Consider the following 26,089-nt stretch of genomic DNA (forward strand, 5'->3'; position numbering starts at 1 on the left):
ATATAATACGTATTATTCAGCACATTACAATATGTCTATATACAATGTTCACAGTAGCATGTTTTGTTTTAGCAAAGAACTAGAAACAAAATAGATGTCACTTATTAGGTTGAAACAATTATAACATATTAACATAATATTACATCATATGAAATGATAAATAAGATGGATTCAGTGAAAACATAAGAAGATTTTTACTAAATTAAAATAAACTAAGCCAGGAAAGCAATTTAGATGATAAAAATAATATTATGTAGGAAAACAACTTAGAAAGCCTCAGGACTCACAGAGAATAATACTGACTTCAAGGGGCTGATACTGAAATATACTGCCCAGATCCTGACAAAGTGGGTAATGGACTAGAGAAAGGTAACAAAATGAGCAATTAAAGAACCCAATATGTTTTGAAAATATTTGTTAAAAAGCAGGTTTTCTACTTGGTGTGGGGATGGAGAACAGGTTAAAAGGAAGTGATATGTATACAATAAAATATTTTTAAATGCAGAGGAAAAAAATGTGTAAGAAACACAAACTGCAGCTAGGTTAATTAATTTAAATAAATTTACACATACATGCATATAATGAAATGTGGGTTTGTTGATAATTAAGTTCACCAAAAAAAAGAAAATGTAGGAACAGGAAGAGATGTGTATCATACCTGTTTTACTGTCTATGGGAATTGTACCTAGGACGATTTTTTAGTAAACTTACAAAAGAAATACTTATCTCCTAAAACATTTATTCTAATTTAAAAGTTATTTATTCAACTATGCGTTAGTTTATAGAATATTACATATAAAAAGAATAGAAGAGTATACAAGATAATTTCTCAGGGAACTCCACTGAAACAAGATAACAATGGGATATCTTTCAAAATATTAAAAAATAAAATATTTTAAGATAGAGGAATTATTTATCAATATAAGAAATATAGGCAGTGCAGGTTTGAATTTTTATAGCTTAAAAACACACTGAGAGTTTTGGGATACTCTGATAGTTCTGTGACCTCACTGATCTATAAGTTCCCTTTCATGATGCAGATTATAACCTATTGCTGCTTCCTATCCTTGGCTACTCTGGATGTTGACCTCCTATGACCTTGCTACTCCAGGAAAATTTTCTAAGAAATGATATGGAGTGGGGAGGGGAAAAGGAGGAGTGAAAGTATGAAGGAAGGGAGTGAGATCATCAGAAACTGAGGCAGAGAAGCAAACATCTGGTTAAGGGAGAGAGCTAGAAAAATCCAAATATTCTGATCTAGTCTAGAGATCTCAGATGAGTAACAGGAATCTATTCCTGATCTTAAACACAATGATTCAGACAATAGTAAAAACACGGAATTGAATAAAAATGTCATGCAACTATAGCCCAATAAGGCTAAAAACATAAGAAAAAGTCCAAAGCCTAATGCAGTGTTTATAGCTGAACCTTTATCATAACATATAATTGGAAACAAAATCAATGAATTGGGGAATAGTTAAACTGTAGCACATTAATGTAATGGAATATAATTTTGCCATAAGATATAACATGTGAAGAATTCAGAGCATATAGAGACACATGAAATGATCCAAAATGAAGTAGAACCAGAAACCAACATACCAAATTATAATTGAAGAAACAATTTAAAAAAAGAGATCCTTAAAAGAATTTTAGAAAATTCTCTTTCCTCCCTTCATTAGAGATGAGAGCAAATGAATGTGGAATCTTGTCCATATTCTCAAACGTATTCTTATTTCGTGTGGCTGAACTGCTTTTATTCTTCCTTCTTTTTAAAACTTAACTACAAGACAGAGCTCAGTAAATAGAGGGAAAGGAAAAGCAAATTCAGAAATGAATGTCATATAAAAACCAAATACACTAATAAAAATAACAGAAAAAATTACGCAAGGGAAACAAATATTGGGTGTTCAAAGCAATGTTAACTCCATTTTAAGAAACAAGTATGATTTTGCATAATAAATTATCTTTGTGACACAGCTTTAGGAAAAAGCTTTTTATTTTTTTCATCTGCTAAATTTGAAGTCATTAGCATAAAAGAAAGAAACATGAACTTTGCGAATCTAAATCTAAGAGGACAAGACTGTGTCTTACAAAAAATGTCAAATACTTTGGCACTTACCTGCTCCAGTTTAAATATATGTTGATTAAAGTAGTGCTGTAAACGCTCATTAGCAAAGTTAATACAAAATTGTTCAAAGCTGTTGCTTTCATAATCTTCAAATCCAAATATATCAAGTACTCCAATGGACAATGTCTATAAAAAAATTAAAATTGCAATAAAAATTGGGTTCATTTACTATTTGAGTATTAACTATGCTTTAAAGGTCATTTTAAAAGTCCAATAAAAAGTTCTAGAAATGAGGTAGGAAGTCTTTTTTTTTTTGTTCCTGTGAAGAAAAACAATTGAGGAAGACACATAAAATCTAAGTTAATTTAGTATGTGAACCCAGGATTTTTATGTGAGGACATGGACAAGAGTCACACTGGATGAAAAGGCATACATGCATTGTAACCTGAACCACTGAAGGGAGTTTTTATGCCACTTGAGACTGTAGATTTATCAAATTATTAAATTGTGCTATTTCAGATATGTGAATTGACCTGTTAGAAAAAGAAAATTCCCATTAATTAAATGAAATGACTAATAAAACCTATCTATATGATCATCTTAATTGTCAGCTACCATCTTTCACATTTCAAAATCCCTAAATACCCTTCCGGTTCCTCAAGCTCATTAGTTCCAACCTCAGAGGGTGAAATGGCCATCCTGTGTCAAAGAAAAAAAAATTCCCTTTTATTCCAAGTCATTGTTGCATAATCATCGTTTTTCATTTAGACATTGTCCCCTTGCCTGACTGCTTCCCCATTGCCTACAATCATGATATCTCCTATTTAAATAAGACATATAGAGTGTGTAAATGGAATTAGCTCTTGGCATTTCCAAACTCTGGCTTAAGAAGGCTTATAGCCTCTCTGATTTCTAAGGTCTTGTGGCTTGTAACCTAGTTTATTATTAGCCTTTTAACTCTCTCTCAGTCCAGGCCTCTCCAGGAAGTAACCACATACTTGAAGAGATAGTGTCTCTACTCAATTCCTGTGGGTCCACCTCTAATTCAAGTGGAGAAATGGCAGCCTCTACATTGATTTGGACTGCCCAAAGGGCAGTCCCTTGTTCTTGATTTGTTACTTATTGTCACTTGTGATTAACTCATCTCCCCTCCCCACTGAGGGAGGTGGGGATGATATAATCTAGATGCCTAGGGTAAGTAGATTTTTGACTATGAATGGGCTAGAGCTAATTCCATTTACACAATAGCTTGTCATACCCCTGGCTGTGCCTCATTTTTTTTCTTTTTTTACTGCTAAACTACTAAAAAGAATACTCATTGCTACACTTAACAACTTAAACTAAACAAAATCCAAAAAAACTTGGCTTCTGATACAGAAACTCCCCCACCAAAGTTTAGTATTTTACAGTCATCACCATTATTATCCTTTTTGCATGCCCTCACCTGTATACTATATTAAATTTGTTAATTGATTTGTAAGTATTTACTCAATTAAGAATCACAACAATCCCAGGTTGGATACTTATTTTACAAATAAGCAGACTAAGGCTCCAATTGACATTTATTTATTGTCTATGTACCAAGCACTAATTCCAAACAATGAAATACATACTTGAAATGAACTGACATTCTGAATAATGGGCAAGGACAGAAAATAAATAAGACAAATATAAAGTTAAAATATGTGTCCATATACATATATAAAGTCATTAAATACCAAGTAATCTGAAGGAGAGGCAGTAGCACTCATGGAGGTCAGGAAAAGCTTTAAATAGAGAAAATGATGCCTGAGCTATACTATAAAAAAGGAAGAGAGGGATTCTAAAGCAGAGATAAGAAGAATTTCATTCCAAGCTTGTGGAACATACATTGCAAAGCTAAAGAGGAGGGAGATGATATACTGTGTGAGGAAAAGTAAGAAAGTCAATTTGACTAAAATACAGAATAGAAAGGAGTATAATGTCCAATTAAACTATATAGTTAGGGAGCCAGTTTTTATAAGTTAAAGAAAGGAATTTATATTTTATCCAAAGATGACACTGGAGTTAGCTGAGTAGGGGAATAACTTGGTCAGATCTGTGATTTAGGAAAATTACAATGGCAACAATCTATAAGGTGATTACACATTGAGAAAAAGACAAGGCTGGAAAAACAAAAAAAATAAGAGTTTATACCAGGTTGGAGGCAGTATCAGATGAGAGAAGAGGACATGTTGAGAGATACTACAAAGGCAAAATTGGCAGGCCTTGGCAAGAGATTGGATATGGGAAGAGAAGAGAAAGATAGTGAAGAATCAAGGTTGTGAGCCTGAGGGACTGAGAAGGTGGTGTTACTCTCTATAGTAAAAGGGAAGATATGAATAGGAGGCATCTTAGGGGGGGAAGGATAAGGAATTTTGTTTTGGACATATTGAATTTATGATGCCTATAGGACATTTAGTTTCAAGATGCAAGGCAGTTAGAGACATTCAGCATTACAGGTAGATTTGAGAATTATCAGCATATAGAGGGCAATGAGAGCTAATGATATCCTTAAGTGAAGCATTATAGAAGAAAAGAGGCCCTGGGATAGAAGACATCTACAATTGGAAGGCATTATCTGAATGAATGTGAAGCAAAAGACCATGGAACAGTATGACAGAAAGGAAGCACATGCCAACAGAGAAGTGGCCATATCTTTCTAGGGTCACCTAAACAATAGCACAGAAAAGCCTAAAGTTTAAGACAGTGCCACTCCCACCTTCCATCTAGTGAACAAAGCCCCACCTTAACTTAATATTCAAAATCAAGAAATAGACTGGGAAAAGGAGCAAACAACAACAAAAAGAACCTGACCACAAAAGGTTACTATGGTGACAGGGAAGATTAAGAGACAAACTCAGAAAAGTGAAAGCCATGAAAATAGCTACAAGCAAATACTTGAAGAAAAATGTAGAAGGGACACAAGCCCAAAAAGAATTTCTGGAACAGCTAAAGAAAGAGTAAAAAAAAAAATTTGTTTTTTAATCAAATTAAAGTGGTAAAGGAAAAATTGGGATAAGAAAAAAGATATGTAAGAAATTATGAAAAGAAAGCTGCTTGGTAAAGTAGTCATAACAACAAAAAATGAAGAAATAACCCTTTAAAAAATGGGTCAAATGTCATAGATGAAAATAACTCAATAAAAAGCAGAATTGGCCAAATGAAAAGGAAGTACAAAAGATCCAGATGAAAATAATTCCTTAAAAACTAGAATTGAGCAAGTAAAAGCTAATGACTCCATGAGACATTAAGAAATAATAAAAGAGTGAAAAAAATGAAAAAATAGAAAAAAATGGGAAATATTTTATCAGGAAAAAATTATCTAGAAAATGTATTTAGGAGAGATAATTTAAGAATTATTAGACCATAGCAGGGACCCTTATCCACGGTTTCATTTGTCAGTAATCAATCATGGAAGTCCTGGAGGTCAGTCTGTGGCCTCCTACTGTCCCTCTTCTGCTTTCATTTTCACTTTTCCACTTTTCATAGAGAAGCATAAAAAAAAAATTAAAGAGAAACTATAAGGGGCTTATATGAGTTTACACTGTTTATATTCCTAGATGGGAAGATGATATATGTAACTCCTAAGAACTTCTTTGTTATTAGAGCAGTCAAAAGAAGGAAGTCTACATAGACAGAAGGTAAGATATGAGTTGATTATGCTGGAATGAGAAAAAAAGAAATGAAGGGGTGAGAAGTTTGCATTGAGAGAAGAGAAAAGGAAAAGGAGGAATGGGACAACTTATCTCATATAAAAGTAGTACAGAAGGAAGAAAACTTTACACAGGACGGTAAAATAGGAGGGCATTAAATCTTAAAACTTGCTTCCATTTGAACTTGTTCAAAAAGGGAATAAATATACACACTGGGTTGAGTGTAGAAATCTGTTTTACTCAACAAGGAAGCAGTAGGGGAAAGGTATAAGAAAAAGGGGCCATGATAAAAAGGGAAGGCAGTGGTTAAAATCAAAAAGCTTTTGAGGAAAGATAGACTAGAAAAAAGATAAAGGATAAACAGAAGAAAAGAGAAAATGAAGGGAAATATGCAGGGAAAGTTCCCTCTCAAAATTAGATCAATCTAACCATAAAATAAATAAGAAACAAGTTAATGAGAGGAACAGAATTTTATAAAAGTTATATATGATAGACCTCTGCAGAAAAATGAATGGAAATAGAAAGAAGTATACCTTTTTCTCAGCTATACATGACAACTTCTCAAACACTGTTGTCCATGTATTAGGGTATAAATGTCACTAACAAATGCAAAAAAAAAATATAACCTTTTTGAATCATAATGAAATAAAAATTACATTCAATAAAGGGTCTTGGAAGCACAGTTTAAAAACTAATTGGAAACTAAATAATCTGATCCTAAAGAATGAGTGGGGCAAAGAAAAAAATCATAGAAACAATCAATAATTTCATTAAAGAGAATGACAACACTGAGACAGCATTCCAAAATTTGTAGGATGCAATCAAAGAAGTACTTAAGGGAAAATTTTATACCTAAATGTCTACATCAGTAAAAGAAGACAGAGTAGATCATTGAATTCAGCACACAACTAAAAAAGAAAAAGAACAAATCAAAACCCAATTAAGCACCAAAATAGAAATTCTGAAAAATCAAAGGAGAGATTAATAGAACTGGAAGTTTAAAAAAATCCCATTAAACTAACAAAATTAACAAATGGTTTTATGAAGGAAAAAGCACAACAAAACAAATAAAACATTTAGTTAATTTGCTTTAAGAAAAGAAAGAAAATTAAACTACCAGTATCAAGTTTTTTTGAAAAGGATGAATTTTGGTATACTGGCAATGAGGATGAAATTTAAGCAATTCTAGGAATTCTTGTGCCAATTATATACCAATAAAACAATCTAAGTGAAATGGATATTTACAAAAATGTAAATTGTCCATCTTAAGAAAAGAGGAAATAAAATACTAAAATAACTCTACCTTAGGGGAAAAAATGAAACACATCATAAATGAGGTCCCTGAGAAAAACTACCAAGGACCAAATGGATTTACAAGTGAAATCTACCCAAACATTTTTAAAAAATTAATTCAATACTGTGTAAACTGTTTTTAAAAATTAAAGAAGAGTCCTGCCCAGTTCTTTCTAGCCTATGTAAGAGCTGACAGGCACAGGCTGGAGGGAGAACTGCAGGCTCACATACTGTAAGTAGGGGATGGGTATAGAAGAATCAGTAACTGAAGCAAGCACTCCCCTCAAGATGTCACTGGCCTTGTTGCTCCTACTTTGAGGGGAAAGGCCAGGGCTTCCCCAAGAGGAATTGAATTATTCTTTCCCAACTCAATGGTTTAGTTGAGGGTAGAACTTCTTTGCCCTTCCTACTCTGTTGCTCAAGTACCTAACTAAATAAGTAAATAAGTAAGCATAAGCTGGATTTTAGCTGGTGTTGATTTTAGAGCTGTAGAGATGATGTTTAGTCTCAGCCTACTGCTTACAGGATCTTATAGCAGCTGTAGAAAGCAGGTCAAAGAGGGGCAGTCTGGATTAGATGATATTCAGAATAGCAAGGTAAGGCACAAGGAAACTTCTGGTAAGAGGAGTATAGCTAAGGCCTAAGGAGTGTCTAATTCACACCACTCTCCACCCTAGTACCCCTAAACCCAGAATGTATCCTCTGCTTGGGGGATTTCCCCCTTACATATCCTGGTTCTAACTGTCCTCAACTGCCTTCAGCATCTTGGGGTTCCAAAGTCTGTATCCCACTTGGCCTTCTAGCGTACACTTACAAGCACGTTTCTGATATCTAAACCAGGGAGAGCAAAAAACAGGGAAAGATATTTTAGATCAATTTCCCTCACAAATATTAATGTAAAGGTCTTAAATTAAAATATTAACAAGGAAATTAAAGTACAACAGTCATATACTATAACTAGGCAGGATTTATAACGAGAAATGCAGGGTTAGTTCAATATAGAAAAAAGATGTACATACCTGACCATATAAATAATAAAATAAAAGGATTATATAAATATGCAGAAAATACAAGTTATTCCTATTGCAAACATTAAAAAGCATACGAATAGTCTTAAAATTAAAAGTACTATTTTTCTAAAACCAAGAGCAAGTATTATCAATAATGGGAATAAACCTCAATAAGGAGCATCTTAAAGATGTCCATTACCACTAATATTATTCAGTATTGTACTAAAAATGCTAGCAATAGCAGTAAGACAAGAAATCTAAATGGAAAAATAAGAGTAGGGCAATGAGGAAACCAAACTATCACTCTTTGTGGATATACTGATAGTATACTTAGATAATCAACTAAAAATTAGTTGAAACAACTCTAGCAAAGTTGCTGAATATAAACTAAATCCACATAAAATTTGAGATCAATATGATGGGAAAAACACATGGACAAATGGAATTCTAACAATTTTCTAGTTGCAAATGCACCTATGAGACAAATGAAATTATAATGCACTTCACTCTCAAAATCTCTGGATTCCTTCAAGATCAGTGTAACCTTCTCTATGGAGCCTTTCTTGATCCCTCAATTTGCTAGGGTCCTCCATTTCATAAGCACCTTATATCCTTAGTCATATATTATTCATATATGCTGTTTTCCCCACTAGGACTTAAGCTCCTTAAGGTCAGGGATTATTTAACTTTTGTGCTGATACTCTTAGTGCTTAGTGCAGTACCTGGCACATAGAAAGCACTTAGTAAATGACTGATAAATCTTTTAAAAAATGAGTAAGAAAGATAAAAAGTATCTATGGACAGGAGGTGATTCTTGTTTGTTTTTTTTTTTAAATTCTTACCTTCTTTCTATCTTAGAATTAATACTAAGTAATGGTTCCAAGGCAGAAGAGCAGTATAGGCTAGACAACTGGGATTAAGTGAGGTCACATTTGAACCCAGAAACTCCCATCTCCAGGTCTGCTATCTACTGAGCCACCTATCTTTCCCTAGGAGAGACTGATTCATAACCAAGCAACAGTAAATTAGAAAAGATAACTAAGATAATTTGCTTTCACATAACTGAAAAGTTTGCATGAGCAAAATGAATATACCTAAGAAGAGAAACCAGCAATTGTAAAAATTATTTTCATTTCAAGTTTCCTAAGTAGGAATTTATCATCTAATATACATAGACAACAGCAATACATGAGACCAAAAGCCATTCCCCAATGGATACTGGGTCAAAAGATAAAAACAAACTGTTTTCTAAAGAAATGAAAATTATTAGTAATCAAATGGGAGAGTGTTTCAAATTATGATAAGAAAAATGCAAAACAAAATAATACCAAGATTTCATCTCACATTAAGCTAAATGGGAAAATATAACAAAAGAAAGGAATATTTAGTGTTGAAGGCAATATCGAAATATAGGCACATTAGTGCATTGTTAGTGAAGAAGTGAATTTATATAATCTTTCTAAAAAGTGATTTAGAATTCTGCATATAAAATGGTTTAAAATTTCTATAGTTTTTTTACTAGAAATTCTAACTGCTAGAAATATATTCAACAAGGAGACACTGGAAAACGGTAAGGCTTCATATATAGCAAAGTATTTATAGCAGCACATTTGTAGCTGTTAAAATAAAATGAAATAAAGTAGATGCCTACTAAAGTATGGGGCTAAACAAATTGTGGTACCCCAAAAGAATGGCACATTATTGTGAAGTAAAAATGTGATGAATTTTCAGACTTCCAGAAAATCATGAAGACTAAAATAAACCGATGAAAAGTAAGGCAAGTAGACACAAGAAAAAAATATATACAATTACTACAATGTGAATAAAAAGAACAACAAATACCAATGAATTGAAAATAAATACTACAAAGAATAAGCCTGGCCCTCCTAAGAAGAACTACAGAAAGGAAAAGAAATAAGGATAATTTTTAGAAAAACTCCACAAAGCTAGGAGAATAAGAGATGTTTCTAAATTAATGTTTAGAAACAAAACTAATTACATGACTAGACGAATAAAAATAACATCACACACATCTGTCAATTTTAATACTTACATTTAAAAAACATAAAATAAGGAATTTTTATATCCCATTCCTAAAGAAATTAGTATAAATGCTTCCCCAACATACACAAAAATGATGGGATAAATTGCATTAAGTTGAACCACTTTTCTTTCTATAGAAAATTATTTCTCTGAATTATAAATACTATTACTAAACAAGATATTTCACATGCAAAAATATAAACACAAGATCAATATTTACCTTGGTACTCTCTTCTAAGTCCTTGGTGTTCAATAGTGCATGATTAATTCGAAAAACTATCCAGTCAAAAAGGGCACTATATAAAGATTTTGCCATGGAGTTCCTCACAGTTACAGCCTAGTAAAGAAAGCAAAGTAAAATCATAAGGGAAACTGGAATTGAGGAAAAATGCATTAAACATTTTAACAGACAATGTTTATGTTTATTTTTTAATGACTCAATCAACATGTATTTAAAAGCATTTCACTTTGGGTCAGATGGGTCCAGAGTTAGGAACTTAAGGTGCCTGCCATAAAGGGCCTTAACATTTGGTCAAGAAAGAAAACATTTGCTCATAAATATATAAAACGAATGCAAGTAAATTTGGAGGAAAGGCACTAGGATACCAGAAAAATCAGAAATGGATTCATACTCCACACCCCAAAAAAAGTTCCTGAGCTATATTTTGAAGAAAATAAGAGACAAGAGTATGGTACCTGTCAAGACAAACTCCGGGACTTGTATGAACATAATTATAAAATGCTTTTCGCATAAATCAAGTCAAATTTAAACAACTAGAGAAATAGTAATTGCGCAGGGATAGGTCAAGCCAATGATAAAAATGACAATTCTACCTAAGTTAGTTTATGTATTCAGTGCCACCTGCATCAAATACCAAATAATTGTTTTTAAAGAGCTAGAAAAAAGGATAACAAAATTCATATAAAAAAAGGTCAAGAATATCATGGGAATCAATGAAAGAAATGTGAAGGAAGGCAGCTTATCAGTACAAGATTTGGAACCATATAACAAAACAGCAATTATCCAAACAACCAGGTAATGGCTAAGAAATAAGACTGTTGGATCAGTGGACTACATTAGGTACATAACACATATTAATTTTTGACCATAATAATCTAGTGGTTGATAAATATAAAGATCCAAGTTTGGGGGATAAGAATTTGCCAACTGATAAAAATTGCTAGGAAAACCAAAAAGTGCTATGGCAGAAACTAGACACAGATCAACAATTCATATCATATGCCAAGATAAGGAGAAAGTGGGCAAATGATTTAGATATAAAGGATGGAAAGCAGCTAGGTAGCTTGGTGAATAGAGAACGAGGCCTAGCGAAAGGAGATCCTGGGTTCAAATCTGGCCTCACACACTTTCTAGCTGTATGAACCTGGGCAAGCCACTTTACTCCCAATGTCTATCCTGTAGTGCTCTTCTGCCTTGGAACCAATAAACAGTATTGATTCTAAGGTGGAAGGTATGGATTTAAAAAGAAAAATCTAAATGATATCATAAACAAATTAGGGGAGCGTAGGAAAAATATGCCTTTCATATCTACAGAAAAGGGAAGAGTTTATGGTGAAACAAGAGACTGAGATTACAGGAAAAAAATAGAATAATTTTGATTGCATGAAATTGAAAGGGTTTTGCATAAATCTAAAGCAGCCAAACTTAGAAGGAAAAGGGGAAATTAGGGGAAAAAATTCTTAAGGAAAATCTATCTAATAAAGGCCTCGTTTCTCAAATAGTTTGAAAGCTGAGTCAAATTAATTAAAAAAAATAAGCCATTTCCCAGTTCATAAATGATCGAAAGTTATAAAAAGTCAGTTTTCAGAAGAAATCAAAGCTATCAGTAGTCACATGGAAAATGTTCTAAGTCGCTATGGACCAAAGAAATGCAAATTAAAACAACTCTGAGTTACCATTTCACATATATCAGATTTGTTAACGTGTCAGAAAAGGAAAATGAAAAATGCTGAAGGGGATATGGAAAAAGGACATTTATACACTGTTGATAAAGTTGTGAATTAGTCTAATCATTCTGGAGAACAATCTGGAACTTTATCCAAAGGGTTATAAAACTATGTACTTTTTGATCCAGGAACACCACAACGAGGTTGGTTTTTCAAAGAAATCAAAGAATAGGGAAAAGGATCTATTTGTACAAAATTATTTATAACGACTATTTTTGTGGTGGAAAAGAATAGGAAATCAAGGAAATGCCTGTCAACTACAGAATGGTTGAACAAAGTGAGGTACTTGATTGCAATGGAATACTTTTCTTTTATAAAAATTGATGAGCAAGATGCTTTTAGAAAAACCTGGGAAGACTAATATAAACTGATGAAAACCGAAGTAAGCAAAACAGCAATATAGTAAGGATACGCAACTGTGGATAAACATTGCTAACCCTAATCAAGACTGATCTGAGAAAATTCCAAACAATCCAGGATGAAAAATGCCATCTACTTCCAGGCAAAAAACTGATCACTTCCACAGACTGATGCATAGTTATGTACTTTTTCCATTTTTCTTTTCTTCTTTCTTTCTCTTTTGCAACAAGGTTAATATAAAACTTTCTTTAGAATGACACTATATATATTTGTTTGTTTGTTTGTTTGTTTATTACAAAATTATTTGCCTTCTCAAGGAGGGGAAATTAGGAGGGAAGGAGAGAATTTGGAACTCAAAATGCTAAAAAATAAATGTTAAAAAATTATATGGAACTGGGAAATACTTAATAAATAAATAACATTAAAAAATAAAAACTAAATAATGACACATTCTTGGGTGGAGAAGAAGAGTATGTGTTGCAGTGGAGAGATATTCTAGGCACAGGAGACAGTAATTGAAAAGCTTGGAGAAAGGAGATGGAATATTGTGTGAGGAAGAGGAAGGTGAATTCAGATAAACTATAGAATACATATAGGTTGCAAAGGGCTTTACATACCAAAAAAAAAAAAAAAAAAAAAAAAGTTTTTACATTTTTTTCTAAAGACAACAGGGAGCCACTGAAGTTTACTTAGTAAAAGGATGGCATAGTCAGAGACTTATGCTTCTAGGAATATCAGTTTTGCATACAATGGCCACAAAAGGGGTAAACAAAGGGGACAGGAATCATGAAGGTGCTCCTATGTAAAGATGGGATGAACTTTCCCCTACCCATTTTTAGATTTAATCACCAGAAGGGTATAAACCCCCATCGTTAAGTATGGGGAGATCTATGACCCACATGTACTATAGTAAGTGACAAATCAGAATCAACTGATTTACCCCCCTGGCCACTCCTAAGCAAAGCTTTTGTTGTAATTGGTCCACATAAGTAGAGGGAAGGCACAGGATGTGAAGAAAGAAAAAAAAAGTGGCAAGAACTTCCTGTGACCATGTCTTTTGCCTTCAACTGGACCCTGGAGGAGCTTCAGCTGAGGACTGCTTTCCATTTCTATTAGGACTACCACATGGGTAAATGAAAAAGGCTGACTTGCTTCCCTGATTTGTTCTAGAGGTACTAGCCTCTGAAAAAGCCCCTCATTTGGGGGGAGGCCTTGTGGCTACAACCCTTGTTTAAGTGACCACTAGGTCTTCTTGCTGGGGCTTCTGGAGCCCTGCTGGAGTAAAGCCAGGGCTTGAGCACAAAGTCTAGCTTGTGAAGAGAGATCTCTTACTCTGCCCTCTTTCTCATTTCTCTACTTTCGCTCTTTCCCTCTATTTTATAAATAAATTGCGAAAAAATCATTTGGAATTGATTAATTTCTGCCAACCATACTCTCATAAATTTAGTCCAACCCTTTTAATTTTTACCCCTTACAATTCTGGCCCTTACATCTAATAGATATAGGAAATTTAAGAAGGGGGTGATTTAATGAAAAGGTAATGAAAAGGAAATGTTTCATTTCAAAACTGACAGGATTCATTTTCCTCAATGGAAATCTGCATATAATCCATTACCACTCAATTTAATCAAGAATGCCTTACTATAAAAAGATGGCACTGGAATGGCAAAAGCCATGATGGAAATTAGAAACTAGAAACTCCTAGTAGATGGGAATGTCTTTAAGTTGAGACTCATTGAAAAACTTATTATATGTCACAGATAATGAACAAAGCTAAATTCAGAGAAGCTTGTTACCAGGTTAGCCACAAGATAATTCCTTTGGAACTAAAAAAATGACAACGATCTGCTTTGGTGGAGGGAATACTCACAATGATGAAGTTACAGATCTTTAAACTATTAAAGAAATGTCACCTCAGGAACTAGATTATCAGAAAGTGAAGCACATTTTTTACTTAAAAAATGTTACAAGTAAGAATTGTGGACTTTGAGGAATTCTGGGAAGATGGCAGCTTAGAAGCAGCAAGGCTCCAGACCTCTGTAAAATCTTCAATACCAAACAAGAACAAAGGGCTTTAAGGGGTCAGAAAACCAAATCTGACAACAGAACAGAGATAGGGGATCCTCCTGCTGAATCCAACTTAAAAGGTATGTGGGAAAAAAAAAGCCTAAAAATCTCAAGAAGATCCTGAAATCTCTGGGCGGGCCAAGGACGCTAGTCTGGAGAGAGTGCCTCACTGGCACAGCTGTGCCAGACTCCAGATTACAGATGGCAAACACTCCATCTTGCACTGCTCCCCACACCATTTATCAAGGTTTTGACCTCAGAGAAAATCAAGCTCTACAGACCAACTCCACCCTGGCTTAATCTTATCAATAGGGCAGATAAGAAGTCCTCAGAGGGCAAGGAACTTCCAACACCCCTCCCCTATAGACTGCAGTGAGAGTAGGGAAAATCATCTCTTTAGCTTTTACTATCACTTGGGGAAGATCTGACCTCGGGGCTTTCTAATCTAGTCAGTCAGCAGACCAGAGAGGAAGCAATTCCATGACTGAATAGCCCAAACCCACAGATCCAGCAAATAATCAAAAGAGAAAGATAACAGCCAATTACCAGGGGGAAAGAAGGAAAAAATATGGTTAAACAAAAAGAAAAAAGAAACTACAATCAACAGCTTATATTCAGGAAATGAACAAAAAGCAAATGGATCTGAGGAGGACCAAAGAAAAGCAAGAAAAAACACAGAAACTCCAGTGAAATGCACAAAAGCTTTGGAAGAACTCAAGAACTCAAAATTCAATTAACTCAAGAACTCAAAAAATAACCAAGAGAGGCTGAAGACAATTGGGGAAATGAAATACATGAACTTAAACAAGAAAATAGTGTCTTGAAAGCCAAAATTGACCAGCTTGAAAACAAGTCAAAGAAAGTGAAAGAAGGCAAAGAAAATCAGACCAGAAGGAGAAGGATGACAAAAAAGCCAGGGATGAAATTCAGTCTTTAAAAATTAGAATCCAACAACTAGAAGCAAATGACTTCACAAGGCAGCAAAAATCTATAAAACAAAATCAAAAGAAAAACACCGGTATAGAAGGAAATAGTGAAAGAAGAAAGGGTAGGACAAGGAGAAGAAATCAAAATGTTGGGGAATACACCACTGGTAATAATAACTCTGAATGTGAATGGGATGAACTCACCCATAAAACGGAAGCAAGGGGCAGCTGGGTAGCTCAGTGGATTGAGAGCCAGGCCTAGAGACGGGAGGTCCTAGGTTCAAATCCGGCCTCAGACACTTCCCAGCTGTGTGACCCTGGGCAAGTCACTTGACCCCCATTGCCTACCCTTACCACTCTTCCACCTATGAGTCAATGCACAGAAGTTAAGGGTTTAAAATAAAAATTAAAAAACAAACAAACAAACAACAACAACAAAAAAAACGGAAGCAAAGAGCAGAATGGATTAGAAACAAAAATCCTACCATATATTGTCTACAAGAAACACACATGAAGCAGGTAGACACACACAGAGTAAAGGTTAAAGGCTGGAGCAAAATCTATTTGGCATCAACTGAGAAAAAGAATGCAGGAGTTGCAATTGTGATATCTAACAAAGCCAAAGTAAAAATAGTTAAAAGAGATAGGGGAGGGGGCAGCTGGGTAGCTCAGTGGATTGAGAGTCAGGCCTAGAGATGGGAGGTCCTCGGTTAAAATCTGGCCTCAAACACTTCCCAGCTGTGTGACCCTGGGCAAGTCACTTGACCCCCATTGCCTACCCTTACCACTCTTCTGCCTTGGAGCCAATACTTTGTATTGGCTCCAAGACAGAAGGTAAGGGTTTAAAAAAAAAAAAAAGAGAGAGATAGGGGAAAGGTAATTACATCCTGATAAAAGGCAGTATAGAAAATAAGGAAATATCAGTACTCAACATGTATGTACCAAATGGTATAGCATCTAAATTTCTAAAGGAGAAATTGAGGGAGATTAAGGAGAAAATAGATAATAAAATTATACTAGTGGGAGACATGAACCTTCCTCTATCAGATCTAGATAAATCAAACCAAAAATAAATAAGAAAGAGGTAAGAGAAGTGAATGAAATCTTAGAAAAAATGGAGTTACTAGATATGTGGAGAAAAATAAAATAGGGACAAAAAGGAATACACCTTCTTTTCAGCAGCACATGGAATATTCACAAAGATTGACTATGTACTAGGACATAAAAACAGCAAACAAATGCAAAAAAGCAGAAATAATAAATGCAACCTTTTCAGATGACAATGCAATAAAAAGAATAATTAACAAGGGTACATGGAGAGGCAAACCAAAAATTAATATGATTCTTCAAAATCGGTTAGTTAAAGAACAAGTCATAGAAATAATTAATAATTTCATTGAAGAGAATGACAAAGATGAGACTTCTTACCAAAATCTATGGGATGCAGCCAAAGCAGTAGTGAAGGGGAAATTTATATCCTTGAGTGCATATATCAACAAATTCCGGAGGGTAGAGGTCAAATGAATTAGGCATGCAAATTAAAAAACTAGAAAGTGAACAAATTAAAAATCCCCAGATGAAAACTAAATTAGAAATCCTAAAAATTAAAGGAGAAATTAATAAAATCAAAAGTAAAAGAACTATTGAATTAATAAATAAGACTAGAAGCTGATACTTTGAAAAAAAATAAACTGACAAAGTACTGGTCCACTATTTGACAAAAAATGCTGGGAAAATTGGAAAACAATATGGCAGAGATTAGGTTTAGATCAACATCTCACACCCTAAACCAAGATAAACTCAGAATGGGACTTGAATATAAAGAAGAAAACTATAAGCAAATTAGGTGAACACAGAATAATATATTTATATTATATTTATCTTTGGGAAAGGAAAGATTTTAAGACCAAGCAAGAATGAGAAAAAAATTACAAAATATAAAATAAATAATTTTGATTATAGTAAATTAAAAAGGGTTTGTACAAACAAAACCAATGCAACCAAAATTAGAAGGGAAGCAACAAATTGGGAGAAAATCTTTAGGACAAAAACCTCTGATAAAGGTTTAATTACTCAAATTTTAAGGAGCTAAATCAATTGTACAAAAAAAAAATCAAACCATTCCTCAATTGATAAATGGGTAAGGGGCATGAATAGGCAATTTTGATATAAAGAAATCAAAATTATCAATAAGCACATGAAAAAATGCTCTAAATCTCTAATAATTAGAGAAATGCAAATCAAAACTCTGAGGCACCATCTCACACCAAGCAGATTTGCTAACAAGATAGCAGAGGAAAGTAATAAATGTTGGAAGGGCATGTGGCAAAAATGGGACATTAATGTATTGCTGGTGGAGTTGTGAATTGATCCAACCATTCTGGATGGCAATTTGGAACTATGCCCAAAGAGAGCTAAAAGACTGACTGCCCTTTGATCCAGCCATACCACTGCTGGGTTTATACTCCAAAGAGATCATAAGGGAAAAGACTTGTACAAAAATATTTATAGCTATGCTCTTTGTGGTGGCAAAAAAACTGGAAAACGAGGGTATGCCTTTCAGTTGGGGAATGGCTGAACAAATCATGGTATCTGTTAGTGATGGAATACTATTGTGCCCAAAGGAATAATGAACTGGGGGAATTCCATGTGAACTAGAATGACCTCCAGAAATTGATGAAAAGTGAAAGGAGTAGAACCAGGAGAACATTTATACACAGAGACGAATACACTGTGGTTAAATCAAATATAATGGACTTCTCTACTAGCAACAATGCAATGATCCAGAACAACTATGAGGGACCTATGAGAAGGAATGCTATCCACATTCAGAGGAAGAACTGAGGGAGTAGAAACACAGAAGAAAAACAACTGCCTGATCACATGGGTGGATGAGGGTATAATTAGGGATATTGACTCAAAATGAGTACCCTAGTGCAAATATAAATAATATGGAAATAGGTCTTGATCAATGACACATATTGTAATGCAGGTATAAAGTGATTGGTATAGGAACAGCCAACGAGCCTAGGCAGATGTTGTTGATAGAATATGAAGGGTAGGTAACCCCAAACCAAGGCTGTATGAAAGTTGGATAACCTGCCACAGCAGCTGGGTCAGGTCCCCTTTAAGCCCAAGGTTCTCTGCTAATAGACCCAGGGATTGGAACCAATCCAGCCAAGGTAGTTTAAATGTCTTCAGGAAGTTGACCGAAACTCCCTGAAAGCTCAAGTTGGAAAATGTATAACTGGCTTGGATGACCTGATCAACTAATCTGTAATGTGGATCTGACTGCTATAAGGATGATTGTTGATTGGTAAGCAAGGCTCCAAGACTGTTCAGGCTCAAGGTTAAACAGGGTTTAATTATAAATAATTGAGGGAAGGAGAAGGAAGGTAGGTGGGTGGGTGAAGGAAAACCCTAAGACCTTGCCTAAATTGTTGATGTTGATTAATCCTGGAGCACAAGTTGATATTGTTTAGGAACAGAGTAAAGAGACAGCCTTTAGGGCAACTCTGTAGCTTGTAGCTGAGCCCCAAGGCTGGGCAGCCCATGAGTCAGTTGCAGATATTCTTGGTTGTAGCTTTCTCACTAGCTGGAATATAAGATGTTATCTATTGCAAGGAAGTATTGAATATTTCTCTGATGTTTGAATAATTCCTACCTGCCTAACAAAAATCTCCCAAAAACCACCCTCAGGGCCCAAATCCTCCTCCTCCCTAAACCTCCAGGTGAGGTCAGAGAAGTTCCCAGGGGTTTGGAGACCTCCTTTTATACCCTGTCCTTAACTGACACTCTGGCACACGGCCTGAGTGCTCTGCTAGGTTCTGTGTTATAAAGTGGCAACTGCCAGCTTGCACACCCAGAAATATGGCTGCTCATTTCTGCACATAACAGTATAAAACCCAGTGGAAATGTTCATTGGCTGTGGGAGGGGGTTGGGGGAGAGGAGGGACAGAACACGAATCCTATAACCATGGGAAAATGTCCTAATTAATTAAAGATTTTAAATTTTATTTAAATTTTATTATTTATTATTATAAAATTCTTTTTTAAAAAAGAATTATGCTATTGACAGTAAGGAAATTATTCAGCACTTTCAATTACCTCAAGCTTATTCCAGAGTATAACATATGTCAATATTTTTATGGTAATGTTATGATTGTGAATCAATAAATATCATAATTCCCAGAGAATTAAAATTGAAATTCCTCCAGAAGGCAATGGAAAGACATTTAATGCTTACATAAGGGATGCAGTATTTTATGGAAAAATTACATTAAAAAACAGTATAAAAGATACCCAAAAAAGTGTAACTGGAAAACAGTTAAACTAGCCATGTAGCAAGAGTGATGATAGATAGAACACTCCATTTCTTGAATAAATATTCATGTAAATGTCATGAGATCTATTTTTAAAATTTTTAAATTTTCCCCCCATAGTTACATAATTCTTGTTGTCTCCTTTCCTCTTCCTTCCCCACTCCCAGAGATGACAAGGAATTTCACTGGGTTATACATATATTATCACTCAAATCCTATTTTCCATATTATTCATTTTTGTAATAATCTTATAAAACCAAAACCCCAAATCACACACCCATATAAACAAGTGATAAATCATATGTTTTCTTCTGGATTTCTACTCCCACGGTTCTTTCTCTTAGATGTGAATCAAGCAATCTTTCTCTTAAGTCCCTCAGAATTGTTGTCCTGGATCATTGCATTGTTTTTAGTAGCAAAGTTGATTACGTTTGAACAGCCCATTGTTTCAATTTCTGTGTATAATGTTCTCCTGGCTCTGCTTATTTCGCTCCACATCAGTTCATGGAGGTCTTTCCAGTTCTAATAGAAATCAAGCAGTTCATCTTTCCTTATAGCAATGTCATGAGATCTAGAAAAGGGCCTCTTCAAGACAAATTTATTAGAAGACACAGACCTAAATTTAATAGGTTTTTAAACCATGGGAATTGGGGATGGAGGGGGGGAGAGGAATTATGCAGAGACAGGGCTTTATGATTTGTATCATTGGAGAAAACAGCCAGATTGATGAGATCACAGATTTGATAAAGTTTTTTTTTTAAAGTCATTTGATGTCTGTACCTCCCAATGAGAAAGGTTCCTCTGCCCCTTACACTAGCACCTATGCTGCACTTTAGCACTTGGCTTTCAGCTATAAAGTACCATGGTTAGGCTCATACAACTAAAAGGTATCACAAACACCATCTTCTTCCTAATCTGTGGCCAGCTGATTTCCCTACTATGCAAAGAAGCCTTTTCCTCTTCAAGTATCCAGAGATAAAAATGTAGCATCTCTATGATCACTTAGGATCTTACATAAACTTCTGTGGTCCCTTTGGTCTCTCTGAACACTGCTCTCTATCACCTCCTCCAAAGTCCATCCAAATCAGCTTTCTCTAAGCTTCTTACACAGGTCACAGCACTTCTCCATGCTTTGGAATCAATTGGCTGCCCCATCTACCTGGAGGCCCAACCTCCATATTCCAGAAAATCATTCACTTCCTTAAAAATGTACCTAAGGGGAAGCTGGGTAGTTCAGTGGACAGAAAGCCAAGCCTAGAGATAGGAGATACCAGGTTCAAATCTGGTCTTAGATACTTTGCAGCTGGGTGATCCTGAGCAAGGCACTTAACCCCCATTGCCTATCCCTTATCTCTCTTCTGCCTTGTAACCAATACACAGAAGGCTAGGGCTTAAAGAAAAATGTACCCAAAGCATCAAATTTTATATAAAACTCTTCTTGATCCTTTTATACCCAATTGCTGGTGCTCAAGAGTTGCACTTATTTTGTATGTAGTAATTATTGTGCGTGCTTCCTCACCTATCAAATACAAGTTGTGAGAGAGTAGAGACAATTTCACCTTTGGTCTTCGTCCACTATGACTAAATCCAATGCCAGGTTCATTTGAGATACTTAATAATGCTCACTGACTGACTGGGTGACTATTGTCCAAATGGATAAAAATAACTTCCTTTTGTAGTGGAATAAAAGTATTAAGACATCAAGATGGAAACTGGACCTGGGGTTTCACTGGTATTTCTCCTTTTAAGGCAACTGCCTCTATATAATAATGATGAGAACCAGTTAACCACAAACCCCTTGCACAAATCCCAGCCTTACATCTACCAGTATAAGTTCTGCGACTATTGTGTGTAGGAGATTACACTTGAACTCAGGATTTATGACTGTATAAAATAACTTCTTTTTATAACTTAAGATGTAAAACTCTTTTTTATTATCACCACCAGTAGTACCACTATTACTACCTTCAAAAGCAATTGTCAAACTTTCCGGTCTCTTAACCCCTTACTCTTCAAAATCACTGGGGACCTTCCATAGAGCTTTTATTTATAGGGGTTATGTTTACTGATATTTACTGCCCTAGAAATTAAAGCATCTTAGTATGATCATGAAAATAATTCAGTCCTCATGAGCTGGCTAAAAGTGTCTTGAGGATAAAATTGTAAAATGAGAGAGTGTCCATCATTTGGAGAAAGGCTGAATAAATTCTGTTATCTGACGGTGATGGAATATTATTGTGCTAAAAGGAATAATGAACTGGAGGAATTCCATGTGAACTGGAAAGACCTCCAGGAATTGATGCAGAGCGAAAGGAGCAGAACCAGGAGAACATTGTACACAGAGTCTGATACACTGTGGTACAAACGAATTAGGAGGCTGTGGATAATGCGAGAACCAAACAACATCAAATAAAATCAAATGCTTCATCCTGACGAGAAATGATGGTCATTAGAAACTATTAACTTATTGATCCCATCAATAAAGCAAGTAAGTCCATTCTATAACAAGTAAAATCTTAGTGGGCAAAGAAGAATTTATTTTTAACTCTAGTTTCTCTCATGTCCTGGGAAAGAACCTTGTCCTCAAAAAATTCAAGAAGTGATGAGGAAGTGGTCTCCTGTTCTCTTGCTAAGAACAGAATATTAAATAGATAGCTGAAAAAGCAAGAAAACCCAATTATTTTTAAAGTACACTTTTAAAGATTGATAAATTTGTGAATTTATTACCTGGGGAAAGAAAGATAAAAACCAGAGATAAAATTATTACATAACAGGTAACTTCAAAATGGCTCTAAATTATTGCTCAAAAATGACCTAAGGCCAAAAAAAACTTCAAAAAAAGGAAAAGAATACAATTTGAAAATCACTAAGTGACTAGGAAACTGTTACAACAGACCATTCAAGAGATGGCTATTCAACATTTAGAAAGGAAGCGGTGGAAAAAAAAGCCAGGATAGTTCATGCCGAACTAGATTATTTCCCTTCTTGATAGGATTACTAAACTAGTATATCAGGGGAAATAAGTGTAGATATAGTTTACCTGAAATTCAGGAAAATATATGACAAAATATCTCATACTATTACTGCAGACAAAATGAAGATGTATGAGAGAGAATACAATTATATGTACTCAGAACTGGTCATTAATAGAAATAGTTCAGTGACAACTTGGCTGGAGATACCCAGTAAGGATCCATGCTTGGCCTTGTGCTGATGAACATTTTTACCAATTTGAATAGCATCGTATCTATGATTACTAATATCAATTGAAAGAACTTTTTTAAAAAGACGAAGATGGTGTTTGTCACTATTTTGGAAATATCTAGTGGTGAGCTCAAAAGATGTTAAGATGTTAATCTTTGCAAATAATATTGCCTGAACTGAATCAAGACTTAAAAATCTCCAAAATCAGACCTATCATAATCTCTCTTTTTTTTTTTTTTAATTTTTTTTTTTAACCCTTGTACTTCGGTGTATTGTCTCATAGGTGGAAGATTGGTAAGGGTGGGCAATGGGGGTCAAGTAACTTGCCCAGGGTCACACAGCTGGGAAGTGGCTGAGGCCGGATTTGAACCTAGGACCTCCTGTCTCTAGGCCTGACTCTCACTCCACTGAGCTACCCAGCTGCCCCATATCATAATCTCTTAAAAGTGCTTAGCTTAACGAAACAAGAAAAACCACTTCAATGAAAACTTCTTATTGACTAAATGATGAATATTCTGTTGGATGCACAATCCATATGACTGGTTTATAGGGATATATATGTCTGAGAAAGGCACTACAAAAGAATAGGTATTATCTTTTTAAGCAAGTGCAAAGTGTTTTCAATAACCCCAAACTTCTCCATGAAACAAAGGCCCATCTTTTTAATACTAGTCTCCTTTTCATGTCATATGTCTAAAAACCATGAAATACTCGATGGTCTCCAAAGAATTAAAGTCATAGGTTACTTTAATGATAACAAAGAGGCTAATGATAGACATAAGCAGGCTGTAGCACATTACAAATGAAGAAGTGAGAAGGAGAAATGATATACAGGATATCAAGAAAGGTATGTGACCTGAAAAAAAGACAGCCTGGTCATTCAGCAAGAGCACAAGATAAGTGAGCCAGTTCCAAACTACAAACAAAGTATAGTGGCCAGCCTATTTAATAGTTTAACTGGTATGCATACAAAATCAAAACATCCAAAGGAAGGTTCTTGACACTGAGTGGACCAATGATGAAGAATTCATTAGAATACACTGACAACAGACATGGAAGAAATGTGTTACAATAATAGCATCACTGAAGGAATAGCCCACTATATTGATAACATAAGCTATAGAAATAAACTACAGAAACAAAAATTTTAAATGTTGATATTACCCACATAATCATTAGCCATATTAACTTTATTAATCACATCAGTGGTATTATAGACTACAGAAATAAAATTTCAAAATGTTTAGATATTGATTGAAAAGAGAACCAATACATACCTCTGCCTGTTTATATGGCAAAATGAGCTTCTCGCCCACAGTCACAGTCTTCCTGGTAACTAATGCTTCAAATAGCATCTCTTCTTTCACCTAATATGAACAAAAACCAGAATATTTATTTTAAATGTTTGAAAGTTGCAAAATTATTGACCAAATCACTGAAAATCCATTTTTTCTTAAGAACAAAAAAATATTTTCAAAGAGCAGAACCATATCTGTGTGTGTGTACATATACATATATATATTACAGGTTTATGGTAACATGAGAGGCAGCAAAGCATAGAAGATAAGAGCATTGGTTTTAGGGTCAGGAAGACAAGATTAAATCCTTCATCCAACATATACCTGGCAAGTCTCTTAAACTCTGTTTGGCTAAGACTAATCTCCTAAGATAGTAAGACGAAATGTAGCTCTGCATTGTTAGAGGGCAACTCCTCATCAGACATTCCTTCTACCATTGAAATCACCATATCTGGATGACTTTTCCTATATATCAGCTATCACAAATATAAAAATGTGCACACACAGACACAAGAATTTATTAAAAATTTACTATATGCCAAGTGTAAATGGAAGTATGTGGGCATGTAAGACTTACCCAAGTAAGTCTCAATATGTCTAAATAAGATCCCCTATCTCTTCCTCAAAGGAAAATGAGAAAGGATGTAAGGATTCAAAAGAACCATAGAAGAACTTGAAAAGATATTTAAATAAGTAAAAAAACTAAATAATAAGAGAATTCAGAGAAAACAAAAAAAAAAACTCTTTAAAAAGGGGAATTGGTCAAATGTAAAAGGAAACATAAAAACTCAAGGAATAAATTAAGTCCCTAAAAATTAGAACTGAACAAACAGAAGCTAATGAAACCATAACATATCAGGAAACAAGGAAAAATTTTTTAAAATGGAAAAAAATTTAAAATATCTCAGTGGAAAAATGGCTGATTTGGAAAATAGATCCAGGAGAGATAGTCTAAGAATCATCAGAATACCTGAAAGCCATGATCAAAAATAAAAAGGAATAGTAAAAACAAAAAAAAAGCAAAAAACATTTTTTAAAGAATATTGCCAGTCAAGTTTCTTGTATGACCTCTGAAATTTCTCAAAAGAAGCAATATTATTTCCAATTGTTAATGACATGTTGCATTTAATTAAATTGTAGCCACCAAAAAAATAAAATAAAATGAGAATTGAGCCACTATTTATAAAATGCAATGGTCATGACAATTTATTATTCTTTTGCTGGTATACATGGTGAATACATACATACATATGTGTATATATACATATATGTATAAATTAGGCTTTCCCTTATAAGAAATGGAGAAAAATTCCAGTGTAGAAAACTGCAAATAATTCTACTCATTTTCCAAGGATTCTAGTGCAAAGAACCCTGTCACAGACATCTATGTCAATTCACAAACAAGTCCTTAAATAGAATTAAATGATTCCCTTAAAAATAATTCCCTAAAATGATACTGCTAAACAGGATAAGATTGTACACAGTAAGAGTAATAACGTGGAATGATCGTGATAGACTTCACTACTCTCACCAATACAATGATTCAGGACAATTCTGAGGGACTTTAGGACAAAGAATGCTATCCATCTCGAGAGAAAGAACTGTTAGAGTTGGAAAGTACATCAAAGCATGCAATTTTTCACTTTAGTTTACTTGGGTTTGGGTTTGAGGTTTTGGTTTATATGATTATTCTCTTACAAAAATATTCAATATTGAAATGTATTTTGCATGATGATACATGTATATCCGAGATTGAACTGCCTGCCAGCTCTGGGAGTGGGGAGGGAAAAGAAGGAAGGAGACAATTTGGATCATATAACTTTGGAAAACTCACATGGAAATTTGTTATTATA

At 34.5% G+C, this 26,089-nt stretch overlaps 1 protein-coding gene across 1 annotated transcript in view; it reads right to left on the reverse strand.

Annotated features, from left to right (window-relative positions):
• MYO9A (myosin IXA) overlaps positions 1–26,089 on the reverse strand; it is a 232,246-nt gene that overhangs the window by 152,576 nt on the left and 53,581 nt on the right. Inside the window, exons 8-10 of the mRNA XM_044665785.1 lie at positions 24,216–24,305; positions 10,312–10,428; positions 2,123–2,257 (exon numbers count right to left, since the gene is read on the reverse strand). Of these exons, the coding sequence (XP_044521720.1) occupies positions 2,123–2,257; positions 10,312–10,428; positions 24,216–24,305 (342 nt within the window). The remainder of the gene's footprint in view (positions 1–2,122; positions 2,258–10,311; positions 10,429–24,215; positions 24,306–26,089) is intronic.

The sequence above is a fragment of the Gracilinanus agilis genome, chromosome 2 (genome assembly GCF_016433145.1).
Source record: "Gracilinanus agilis isolate LMUSP501 chromosome 2, AgileGrace, whole genome shotgun sequence".
NCBI lineage: Eukaryota > Metazoa > Chordata > Mammalia > Didelphimorphia > Didelphidae > Gracilinanus > Gracilinanus agilis.